General features: G+C 32.8%; 1 protein-coding gene across 1 annotated transcript; it reads right to left on the reverse strand.

Moving 5' to 3' along the window:
* Positions 1–50: 50 nt before the first annotated feature.
* On the reverse strand, positions 51–8,887 carry LOC110283045 (uncharacterized; the record flags this gene model as incomplete). Its single annotated transcript, XM_071176915.1, has 3 exons — positions 8,715–8,887; positions 5,849–6,191; positions 51–3,855 (listed from the first exon to the last, which is right to left on the reverse strand). Coding segments are annotated over exons 1-3 (4,321 nt in total), but the record flags the coding sequence as incomplete, so codon positions are not given.
* Between the last annotated feature and the right edge of the window lie 4,983 nt (positions 8,888–13,870).

The following is a 13,870-nucleotide window of genomic DNA, read 5'->3' on the forward strand; positions in this document are numbered from 1 at the left end:
GAATCTAAGAATATAACACATAACACGAATAATAGTTATAAAATTATTACTAAGTTTGAGAATATCATCAATAATGGAATCATGATTAAGACAAGTAAAATTAAATTGAAAATCGTCAATGTCATTATTTTTCTTTAGTTCGTCTGAAATGTCATCGATTGAAACTGACATCAGATCACCATCTGTTGAAAGATCAGTTTTGTCTCTCAAAAACTGAGGGCCATTCCACCACACATCGTTGCCAAGAAGAAATTCAGCAGAAGTACCCCTAGTCACAAAGTCTGCTGGATTGTTCTTGCCAGCACAATGCGACCAAGAATTGGTGTCAGTCAGTTTTTGTATCTCCGTAACTCTATTAGCTACGAAAGATTTCCATTTTTTACAGGATCCTTTAATCCAGTATAAAGCTATTTTTGAATCGGTGTACAAAAAAACATCCGATATTCGTTTTTGATCCATTATTTGTTTTACTTTGTTAGCCAATCGGGCTAACAATAAGGCACCTAGAAGCTCCAATCTCGGTAAAGTCATTTTTCTTAAGGGCGCAACACGGCATTTAGATGTAAGCAATTTTACTTCTATGGTATTTTCTTTTAAAAATCTAATATAAATTGACGCGCCATAAGCTTTTGCACTCGCGTCGCAAAATCCATGCATCTCCAGTATTGCGTTTTCCTCATCAGAGCAAGAGTTCGGCACATATCGAGGAACCTTCGCATTTTTTAAAACAGGAATCTCAGAACACCACTGAACCCACTGCTCTTTGATGTTAAGTGGAAGTTCGTCGTCCCACGATATACCTTTTGACCACAATTCTTGCATTAAACACTTTATTCTTAACGTATATGGAACTAACAACCCTAGCGGATCGTATATTTTTCCTATCATTCTCATGAGCGATCGCTTAGTATTTTCTTGAAAGGGTATATCTGATATGTTCGGCATATCCAAAATGAAGTTATCGTCCTCTATGTTCCACGTCATCCCTAAAACTTTAGTTGGATGTGTTTCTATGTTGTTTGGATCACTTTGAAAACCTTCATTTTTCCACAGTTGCCTCAAAATGTCGCTGTTAGTCTTCCATTTTCGCAATACCATGCTAGCCTTTTCCATGATACTTAGAGATTCTTTAGAAACAGTTAGAGCTTCTTCCAAACTGTCCGCTCCCGAAATGAAATCATCTACGTAAAAGGATCGACGCAAACAGTCTGTAGTAAGGGGATACATGTCTTGAAATAACTTCAGGTGTTTCCTTATTGTCGCAGAAAGAAGAAACGGGCTGCTTGTTACACCGAAGAGCACTCGGCTGAATCTATAAGTTTGAAGAATTCCATCTTCCTTCCACAGGAATCTTACAGCGTCTCTATCTTTTTCAGAAAGTGATACCTGTAGGAAAGCTTTCTCAATATCGGCGATAAAGGCGATTTTGTTCAACCTGAAGCTTATTAATATATCGAAAATCTTGGAATTAAGATTTTCTCCAACCCACAGGCAGTCATTCAGGCTTAAACTTTTGAAATCCTTACTCGAACTCGCATCAAAAACTATGCGCAATTTTGTAGTCTGACTTTCCTCTCTGATAACCGGTTGATGTGGTAAATAATAGACAGCTCTATCGTTAGGTTTAGTTGCTTCAGTAACTTTTTCAATAATGTTCTGATTTTTATATTCAAGCAAAGTGTTCGAATATTCTAAGTGGAGATCAGAATCTCTTTGAAATCTTTTCATAAGTGAATTTAATCTTTTTTCCGCAACTTTAAAATTATCATTGAGCTCTCTCCAATCTCTTTTCCAAGGTAACTCTACCTCATACCGGTTATTTTTATACCGCACAGTTTTTTCAAAGGTTTCTAAGGATTGCTCTAACTCATTAAACCCAGGATCGTCCTTAATCCCTATTGATTCAAGTTCCCAAAATTTTTTAATATCGCTTTCTAAATCATTACAATCGTAAATTAGTCCACAATGAGTTTTTTGCGGATTCTCACATGCAGACCTTGAAACTGTACCTGTGGCTATATAGCCAAAGACAGAATTTTGTAATTTTAAATTCGTATCGGGAATTTCAATTTGTCCGAATTTTAATATTTCATAGAAAATCTCAGCTCCTAATAAAACATCGATCTTTCCAGGTTGGTAGAATTTGGGATCCGCTAAATTTACATTTTCGGGAATGCAGTTAATTGGAAATGCAATACGATTAGTTGGGATAGCATCCGATATGCTAGATACGCATAAAAACTCTAATGAAAAATTGAAACCAAATCCATTAGAAATCACTGCGTTTATTTTAGATTTTACATTTATTCTAGCATTACTTAAACCCGAAACCGTAAAAGAAACCTTTTCCTTTTTTATGCCCAATAAATCTGCCAACTCAGTTCTAATAAAACATGACATACTCCCTTGATCTAATAAAGCTCGAACCTTTATTAATTCTCCACAACAATTTATTATGAATAAATTAGCGGTCGAAAGAAAAACAATTTTTTCATGATTCATTCTCTGCACAGATGTGGCAGAAAATGTGTTTTGATTATTCGAAGAATTGAAACTATCTGCATTTGGATTAAGTTTCGACGGCGCCAACATTTCCTGGGAGTTCGGAATCGAAAATGAATCACCAGTTGTTTTGACTTCATTATCGTTTTGTTTATAATTTTCAAAATGAAGCATCACGGAATGTTTTTTATGGCATTTTTGACAGCGATAATTAGATGAGCAATTTTTTACTGAATGCCGTTTTAAGCAATTAAAACAAAGATTGTTCTTTCTTACAAATTCGTATCTTTCATGCACGGAAAGAGAAATAAATTCAGGACATTTATACAATCCGTGTAATTCCTCTCGATTACATTTAATGCATCGTAAATTATTTTTTTTCTCGTTTGTTGATACCATACTAATAATTTTATTTTGCGAATTGCGGTTTAATTTCCCTTCTTTCATTTTACTATTTTGAAGGGTTCTAGCTTGACCTTGTAGAAAAGAAAGTAATTGATTTAGTGTACCGAATTCGTCGGAATTCTTTAATTCTTTTTCCCACCAGTAACGAAGCGACTTATCAAATTTTTCAACAATTATGAGAACTATCATTGTTTCTGATAAATTTTCCACTTTATTTTCTAACACATCTAGCGATCTAACGCACTCGTTTGTTATGTCTATTGAATTCAAAATCGAACTAGCTGTTTCAGGGATATTCGGTTGATTCACAAGTTTTTTAATAATAGCATTTAATAGCTCACGTTTATTCGAATATCTTTCTTCTAATAATTTCCACGCGATATCGAAATTTGCTTCCGAAATGGAAATTGAATTTATTACCCTTATTGCTTCATCTTTACAACTACCTTTAATATATTGCAATTTCATAGCGTTAGAAATGGATTTGTTTTCAATTACACTAGCTTTAAATATATCTTTGAACATTATCCAATTTTCGATTTTACCATTAAAGGTTGGAATCGAAAGTGTTGGTAATTTTATATCATTAATGCTACCGCTTATTACAGGTGTAGTTAAATTCAAAGATTCGCCCTTGATTTCGAACAGTTGACGGTTAATCATTATTTTTAATTCATCGATAGAATCATCAATATTATCTTTTTCTTCCATATAACCATCTAACTCGTCCGAACTACAAGCTTCAAAACTTCCATTAAACACTAATTTTAAATCATTTGAAATTTCATTAGTTTTAGTTTCAGAAAGTTTTAATTGTATACTATCAACACTTTTTAACGTGGACGCAACTTTATCTTTATGCCGCGTTAAAGCGGATTTCAAAACTTTTTTTCTTATTTTTAATGCGTCCATTTTAAAATATGCAATTTCAGGCTGACAACGGACCATCTGAACAATATTCGATCAGAGAAACTTTTTAGCTGGTTCATTTTTTTGTTTTTTACCACAATAAAGGACACACGACTTGCTCATCCTCCATCTTTTTTATTTCTATTTCACTTAACACACATGACTCTTCCCAGCGCCATCTCTTGATCTTTTTTTAATTAATTTGGCGCGGGAACAAACGTATTTTATCATTCTTCAAAAAATTAAAAAAATAGTTCAGCACCCAATGACAAATCCACTTTTTTCGCTATATAAAATTCGTCATCAGCTAATTTGATCCCTTTAGGAATATTCAAAATCGAAATATTAATTGACTTGGGGGGCATCTTGTCAGTTATTTTGGGAACAACAAGTAACTCAACTTCCCATTCCGAGTCATTTTCTAAATTCGACAATCGAGTTTTGATTTGCGATTTTACATTTAAAGAAACATCACTGATTCCACTAATTGGAACAAAAACTTTTTCTTTTTTTTTAATCCTAATACATTCATGACCTCAGAAGTACAAAAATTGCAAGATGAAGCAGATTCAAGAACCGCTCGAAACGGTTTCAAATTACTACAGGCATCGCGAAGATAAACAACTGCAGTATTTATGAATACTAATTTATTACTCTTTCCTGACGCCATCTAAGTTGTGAATGTGGGAGCAGGGGATTGTTCGAATTCGTTCGACGAAGAATTATTTTTCAAGGCTACTTCTCCTTCTTTCAAAATTTCATTTTTATGCAATAGTGAATGGTGAGAATCATTTTTACAGACAAAACAAACTAATCTGTTAGCTTTACACTGAGCTATTAAGTGCGTTTGAGAAAGGCATTTAATGCAGAGTTTGTTTTCGTTTACAAAATTAAATTTCTCCGAAACTGGTAAGCTTTTGAAGGGCAATGATAAATAGGATGTGTTTCGTTACACAAAATACAGTTTCGATAAGTATTGGTTTTGGTGAAGAAAGTTTTTGAATTTTTAGGACGATTAAATTGATTTGATAGTTTAACAACATTGTTCTGCTTTGGAAAACTATTTCTATTTATTTCTTCAAGAATTCGAATTCTTTCTTCCAAAAAATTTAAAAAATCATCTAATTTCGGGATTTTATTAAATTTTACACTTAGTTCAAAAGCTTTTCTTGATTCTTTATCTAATTTATGTAATAAAATATTTAAAACTAAAACATCTGACAAATTATTACGATCGAATTCTAGTACTGTTAAGGATCGTAAGCATCTTTTTACATTGTCAAATAATGCCCGTAATTGTGATGTGTTATTGTGTTATTTTTTCAAAATTTAATAAGCTATTGATAAAAGCTTCCACAACTGCTCTTTTATTCTCATACCTGCTATTAAGTGCAGAAAACAGAGATTAAAACGCGTCTTGACAAGATTCCAACAATTCTTCTTCTCCTGATGCAGAGCAAGGAGTCCCAAAATAGAAAGTGCGCTAAAAACATCGATAAAGTGAGCCAAAGGGTGAGTTTGGCGTAGTCCCCTCTAGCTGTAGGGGTTGCACCCATTTAGGAATCAATTGAAGCTGTACCTGAGTGTTGGAAGGTGACCTGTTTTTAGAGATGACGCCCTGGTGAGTGAATCCTAGATTCTTTCCCCTTTTGTATTACTTAATGTTAAGGTATCAATATGTATTCAAGAATAATTTGAATCATTAAATTCTTAATTTAACGTTTATATGTTTATTAGATTTTTAACTCAAATTAACATGATACATACTAAAGTGATATCAATAGGTGTATCACTCCTTTAAGAGATGCTTTGAGATAAAATAAGTTTTTGTGTATCATTCAATTCTTTATTGTTTGTTACCGATAATTGAAATGAATTGCATTTTAAAGTTTTTGAAATCTTCATATTTTCCATAAAATTGTGGTAAGGATAAATCTGGCAATTTATAACTACAATTAGAAATAATGTTTGCTTCTTTAGTTTTATCTTTATCATTAATTTTGCATTCAGAAAGAGAAATTCGAAATCTTACTTCTAAATCTTCTATTTTCTCGTCTAGTTCTTCAGTTAAACTAAGATTATCCTTCAAATCGATATCTTCTGGAAGTTGAGTGTAATCAACTATCAATTGCTTTGCAATGTTTTGTAGGTCCAGTAACGAATTTAGTTTTGTGTTTAGTATAACTTCACGATTCAGTTCCACTTCATCGGCTTTCAATTCATCAAGAAATGTTAACAACTTTCCTAATTTTGCTTTAATTACGCCTCTTTGGCTGTTCAACGATATCAAAGAAGCCATATTCTTCTCCGGTTGCATAGGACCAACTGTACGGTCCCATGATAGCTCAATAGTTAAAAAGTGGAGGTAATGTGGACTGTATAATAATTGACAAATATTTATTTAACAAATGTAATTAATTAGTTCACGCATGAACTTGCATTAGAGAGCGACCATACGCTCTTAACAATTCAATCAACAAGAACAAGAGTGTGTAGTTCAAAGGGTTACATTATGATGAAAGATGGCTGGCACAATACAATTTCGCCAAACGGTAATTCAACACCAAACAAGCATTATAAGCCTGAAATGTAAAAAATAATCGGCATTTTTTTAGTGTTACAAAATTGTTAATTGGTGTTAACGATTTTTAAAGAAATTTAACTATGATCATGATTTTAAAACTCTTGTGTCTGAACCCTCTGTGCAACGCGGTCACAGCGACAAATCACTTTCCTTATACTGATTATACATACAAAATACGTAGAAAAACGACTTTTTTTTAATATTATATCCCACTGTTTTCATGCTCTATTTTAAAACAATGGTTGCTAATTACGCTGGAAGAAAAGTATGTCAAAATATATAAAATAAGGTAAGCTTTACCGTGTTTCTAACTTTATGGGAACAACTAAAAGTTCGGGAATTTTTCCGATGCTGTTCGGTTATTAGTTTGGTAAAATTAACAATAGAAGGAAAATTTGGTATGTATAGGAAAATTTCGTAAGTTAATCATACTTATTGTATGGTATAAAATCATTTTTTTCGGTTAAATTTACTTTCCAGTTTTGTATTTTTTACTAAATGTGTGGTATTAAGAACTAGAGTTTTGAAAATGAGAATTCCCGGTCAATCATTACAATATAATCGGAAAGACTACCTAAAGAACGGTTTAAATACCGTATATTTTGATTTTACTAACCAAAAATTATAGGAATTTTTTTGATTAGTCATTACCATAGAGTGTCAGATTTTATTTTCGATTAGCACATATTTTTATTTTCTAAATTTTGATATTTAAAATCTACTGAAATTATCTTAGAAATGTCTTTAATTTTTCCTAGCTCAGTTAATATTATTTAATAGGAATAAAAATTTTAATTTAAAATAGGATATGATTTTCTTCTCTAAAACTTTCATTGGGAAAATTGATATCGTAGACAGGCTTTAACAGGAAACTTCTGACGATAAAGTTCAAGACCAGTGACGTCAATAGCATTAAAGCACTAATAGAAATTTCACGAGCAGAAACTGTAATAAATTTAATCATTACAGAGACTTTATTTTACATCCTTTACAGGGAAACTAGTCTTCCTATGATGTTATCGACAACAGATCAACTTTAGAGAAAATAACTTTCTGCCTCTATAAATACTAAAGGACGTCAAAGTCTACCTGTAATTAATTCGATCGTAAAATGATAGAGAAGTACTAAGATTTGATTCTGATTATAAAGGCTCTTGGCAATTAATTTTTATTAGAGAATGCAAGTAAAGAGAAACAGAAAATATTTTGAATAACATAAAAGAAGAAATAAATTTAAGATTTTTTGAATATTTCTTCACCTGAAACGTGAATAAAATATTTATTTTAATTACATTTATTTTTCATACCTTTCAAACAATTTAATTGTTGTTGAATTTTGCTTGCTAAAGGTGTAAAACAGAATTAAACAGAAATAGAAGACAGATAGAAACAGGAATTAAAACAAAATCCATAGTTTTTTCAATTATAATATGGAAAAGTTTGTCATATTAGTTTCGTGTCCTTGAGATGTATTCAGAAACTAAAATTGATAAATAAATATAAATTATTTCGCTGTATAGATTAAACAGGAGATTTTTCGAATCGGCAAACAATCGAGAGATTATAACTTGAATATTAGTAAAAAGGTAAACTAGAATGGAAATGAATAAAGAAACATTTTAATAGACAATTAACAAGTATAATAAAAAAAAGATATCGCATTTTCATAAAAACAATTAATAATGAAGCTTTACAATCTTTATAATTTTAAATCTGCTAAAAATTAACTTTATGTAACTTATTTTTGATATTTTATTTACTTTCGTGTATATAACAATTACTTTCCTTTTATTTCGAGAAATCAGCAAAAACAGAAATATTTAACTTTATTTAATGAATGAGTAATATCAGCTAATTCAATGTTGCTTTTAAATCTTTAAATCTGGGTCAAAGTAAAAAAAAAAAAATTAACACTCTACATAGAAGACGTTAAGGAGACTAGGATGTTATATGCAATGATGAACTTCCATGTACTTGGTCTCAGAAAATATTTAATACACGTTGAACTATTTTTCTATTTGATTCTCTTATGTTTTCAATTTGATTCTCATATTTGTTTTCGATTTGATTCTTAGACTTTTTATGATTTGAATCTCATGTTTTTTTTAATTTAGATTCAGTTATTGAAGAGGCTTGTACTGTATCTACCACTACAAAAATACAATTCCAATTCACTAGTATACACCGAAGAGCCATTACATTATGACCACCCTGCTAATATCATGTAGGATCACCTTTCGCTCTCAAAACTGCCAGCAACTGCCGTGGCATTGATTTCACAAGGTGCTGATAGATAGTCTGAGGTATCTGGTACCAAGCGCTCGCCAACTGGTCCTGCAATTCCCTCACATTGCGAGGGGGTAGCGTTGCAGCAAGAATTTGGTTTTCCAAGTAGGACCACAAGTGCTCTATTGGATTAAGGTCAAGTGAATTTTGGGGCCAAGACATGACTTGAAAGTCACTGGAATGTTCCTCGAACCAATCCATGACGATTCGACCCTTATGACATGGTGCATTATCCTGTTGGTAAACACCATCCCCCGCAGGAAAAACTGTTGCCATGAATGGGTGAACCTGGTCTGCAACTATGTTCAAGTAGCTTACAGACGTCAGGGATTGTTCTATGAGGATTATGGGTCCTAATGTGCCCCATGAAAACATTGTTCCTGGGCGAGAAACCATGAAAACCTGGGCGAGCCCATTGTTATAGATGGAGGGTGGTCATAATGTAATGGCTCTTCGTTGTATATAGGACATGTTAACTCCATTCTATGGCGGGGTACCTTTTCATAAATGAAGGTTGACTTTGTCGATAACAACTCTCTCATATTGGTGACCTTCGGACGTGATGTGACCACGCTTACCTCGACAGAAACTCCCTCTTCGATTTGAACACGCCTACTTCGATGGTTTGTTCACATTAGCTTGCTACTTGTGACTGCTACATTATCTACCTCCTCGCGCTGTTGCTACTCAGTCTCGATTACGCACAATGTCGGCCTGCATACACTCGACTGCTAATGGCAACACAGGAGCAAACACTACTGTGAACATAATACAGCTCTTACTATGAGCCATAGTACGGTGATCTTAATACGCAACTCTCTCGGCCTCTCACAAAGCAGTTGTGAATCAACTAATGGTATCTGTTATCGAATTCGATCTCCATGCTATAATTCTGGTGGGGGAGTACTGTAGTGTATCTACCACTATCAAAATACAATTCCAACTCACTAGTATATATAAGACATGTTAACTCGATTTTATGTTGGGGTACCTTTTCATAGATGAAGGTTGACATGGTCGATAACAACTCTCCACACAAGACTGAATTTTAACTTTCAAAATTTATCTGGAATCAGTAAATTAAAAACTTTTTATCACGAAAAAAAAACTCATAACTTCAAAAGAAATCTCAAATATAAATAAATAAGGATAGTAAAAAAGTAGTTTTTGAAATTCAGTTCAGTATTTTTTGTGAAAAAAATACACCAATGATTACCATTTAAGCGTACACTAAGGCAAAACATTCTATTTTGATTGCATGTTCTAAAGTAAATATAAAATTTGGAACTGACGTGAGGGAAAATGTAACATGATTAATTTTAAAGATCTGAAATTATGAATACTTTCAGATTACGAATTCTTATAACTATCACGGTTTCAAAACCACAAAAAAAGAAATTCAACTGAACATTTGAGCCAAACCTTTCGCTAGGTAATGTGGATTAGAGTTAGGTTGTGGTTGAGTTACTTTTTATCAAATAAACCGTGGAATGTCATCAGATTTATTTATGTGGTTATTTCACCTATTGCGAAAGATACTGGACTTTTAGCGTTAAGCTGCTTAATGGTGTTATCGTCTATGCTTTCTGAATTTATCGTTTTCTAATAGTCCAGAGTCACAAATTAGAGAGTGCGGGACACTGGAAACTCTTCACGTGGTGAAGTGAATGGAGGAAATATTGTGTTTTCAAGGCTGGGAATCAAACCCCATTTCTGACGGTCATGAGACTGGTTGTTTAAGCGTATTAGGTGAAATCAGCTAATAAAACGTTTTTTCACAAGTAATAGTTTAAATATCATCTTATTTCTTTTTATTTGATTGCTTTGTTTGGATATAATTAAACAACATTTAAATAAATTGTCATTTAGCCATTTTTTCGATAAATTTTTAACTGTGTACAAATACAATCAGGGTTGTTTCTTTTTTATTTGAAAAAATTTGAAACATCCTTCAATTGATGGTGCACTAATTTTTTGGAGCAAAAAAATTTGAAAAACGCAAAATAAAGTTGTAAAGATAAGTTCATTTTTATCTAAAAAAATATGAATTTAAGAATAAAAAGCTAAGTTGAGTATAATTTTATTTTTCATAGACGTTTTAAAAGTCAGCTCCGGCTCGACGGACAACTTTATTAAGTACACGATTGTACACAATGAGCTGGTTCATTGAATACTAGAAGTTTACCAAACAATCCGTTACTTAACAATTGTAAATAATCAAACCAAAATCATTGCACTATTGCAATGGTAGCCACGACTGGCTCAAACAAGAGTTCAAGAGCAACTGACTAGTTCGAAACAATTACAACAGATGGCGTTTCGCTTAAGATCGAACATGAAATATTTAACATATTAACCCCCTGAAATATTTAACATATTTCAACAATAACTAATGTGCATTGAAATTACAAGAACCACAATAAAATTACTATTAGAAATACTTGATTTCAATTAATAGAATAAAATTATGGACTGTAGAAAAATATTTGTTTCAATATTAAATGAATGCACAATTCTAAATTTAACGGAAATTATTAAAAAACAATGATACAATGCAAATATAAACTAAAATTAATTTAATGAGGTTACAATATTGCCAAACTATTTATTGTCCTCAATAGGTAAAATATTCAATTCATGAATTGGTCTTTTAAATAAACCTTTAGGAGTTCGCACTAAAATAGCCCTAACCTTTTTATATTTGCCAGCTATAGTTTCTTCAATTCTACCAATTATCCAATGATATACTGGAAGATTATCTTCCCTAACTAGAACCATTGTACCAGGGGTAACATTATCCTTGGAAAATTGCCACTCAGTTCGTTCGTGTAAATTAGACAGGTAATCTCTTTGCCATCTTTTCGAAATATTTTGAGTCAATTTTGTTCCCATCTAGACAATCTGTTATCTGGAATTTGAGTGATATCGGGTTCTATGGGAGCAGTTATTGGACGCCCTATTAAAGAATTACCCGGCGTCAGAGCGTTCATATCATCTACATTTATAGATAATGGAGTAATTGGTCTAGAGTTCAAAATTCTCTCTATCTGCGTAACAAGGGTTAAAAATTCCTCAAAGGTTAGTTTTGTCTAAACAGTCTTTTTAAAGTGGGTTTTAAAGGATTTCACAGCCGCTTCCCAAATACCCCCGAAATGGGGGGGGGCGTTGTGGTATAAATTTCCAAGTGACCTCTTCTGTTAACAGATAATCAATTAATTCTTGTTCCGGGGATTGAGCCAAACTATATAACCGTTTTAACTCGTTCCGAGCTCCACAAAAATTACTCGCATTATCACTCATTAACATAGAACCTTTACCCCTTCTTGCAAAAACCCTTTTTAATGTGGCAATCAAGGCCTCAGTTGTTAAGTTCGAGACAATTTCCAAATGTACAGCCCGAGTGCAAAGGCACACAAAAACTGCTACATATATTTTTTGAAGACTTACTTTTCTTTAATTCTTTTGCTTGACATGAAATGGGCCGCAGAAATCTAAGCCTGATTTATTAAAAACAAGTAACACACCTGGTTACCCATTAATTGATCAATAGTTACAGGTCTAAATTTAAAACAAGTAACACACTAGTGCACTATTTTTCGGGCAAGATTTCTTCCGTGAATTGGCCAAAACCTTTGGCGAACAGAATCAAGTGATGCCTGGGGAACAAGATGCAAATCTTTTAAATGGAAATACATCATAATTAAATATGTAAGCTTATGTCCTGCAGGCAAAATAATAGGAGACTTAGCACCGAAACTTACCTGCGAGTGGGCCAAGCGACCACCCACCCTCAATATTCCATCTGCATCTAAAAAGGCTGTTCCGTCACTAATATTCCTCAATTCAAATTAACGCCAATAGATGGCTCTGAAACTCGTATATAACCATTGTGTGTAATCTATACCTTTAGCTTGTCTCAATAGAATTTCATAAAGACAACATGTCATGTTTTTGCTGCAGTACTTTGAGTCCTATCATTATGGTCCGTTCTAGGCAGGAGTATTTACAACCAGCATTCGATAACTAGGATTACAGCAGCAAAATATATTAGTCAAACAACGCAATCAAAGCTCAAATTCATCAACAACAAAAAACGCTAAGCATCATAGCAAATCGAAAGCGAAACCATCGCACTCGTTAATTGAGAAGGTCACAAACACAATGGATAAATTACTACAGCTAAAAAGGATCCTAAAAGGTAAGCTAACTAGATTAACTAATCAAATTGACTTACTTAACAATCAAACAATTTCTACTTCAATAATTGAAGTCTATGAAAATAACGTAAACACATTAAACATCGAAATCGATAAATTGAATATTGTCATACTAAGTACATGTCAAGATACAGATTATAACAATTATGAAGAGGAAATGCATGATATCTTTTTAAAGCTAGATAAATTAAAAGTAACCTTAAAAGATGAAATGATAAAATTAAACGAAAATAATAGTACAACTATTAACAATACTGCATCGAACAATGACATATCCTTAAATAATTCAACTTCAAACTGTCAAAACAATGTAAAATTACCACGAGTTGAGTTACCAATTTTTACTTCAAATTTCACAGATTGGATTTCATTTAGAGATTTATTTTCAGCTTATGTAGGAGACAAGGATAACTTAAGTAAAAGCCAGAAACTACAATATCTTAAACTTTCAGTTAAAAGCGAAGCATTTGGTTTGTTACTTTTGATTGAAGGTCCCACTACGAACTTCCAAAAATGAATCATTGAAAGGTATCACTTACCTTGCTATGTTCTATATGTATAAGCAGTACGACCAACCTTTTCTATATATAGGTCCGGGGTTGGCGTCAATATACCTAATGATAAATATCTAATGACGACAGCCAATTTGAATAACAATAGAACATTTTATTGTTCTAATTAACAAATCATGACGATGAAAATGAAATATGAATGAAATGTCTACAAGTTCAGTGATGATGAGAAAGTTCGACTTCCTTGCCTGAGTACATATACATATCTGCCTCTGCGTAAGGAGTTACGGTTGCAGTTCGACAGCATAAGGAGTTACGGTTGCAGTTCGTAACATTCTCCCACCTTGAGGTCTGAAACAATTGAAGAGCTCAACAAGTTCAAACGTTGTGGTGGTCTAATAGCTCGTCCAACTCTGGTCACTGGAAAAGTGATAGGGTAGCTGGTTCGATCGCCA

This window comes from Parasteatoda tepidariorum, unplaced genomic scaffold, assembly GCF_043381705.1.
Source record: "Parasteatoda tepidariorum isolate YZ-2023 unplaced genomic scaffold, CAS_Ptep_4.0 HiC_scaffold_415, whole genome shotgun sequence".
Classification (NCBI taxonomy): domain Eukaryota; kingdom Metazoa; phylum Arthropoda; class Arachnida; order Araneae; family Theridiidae; genus Parasteatoda; species Parasteatoda tepidariorum.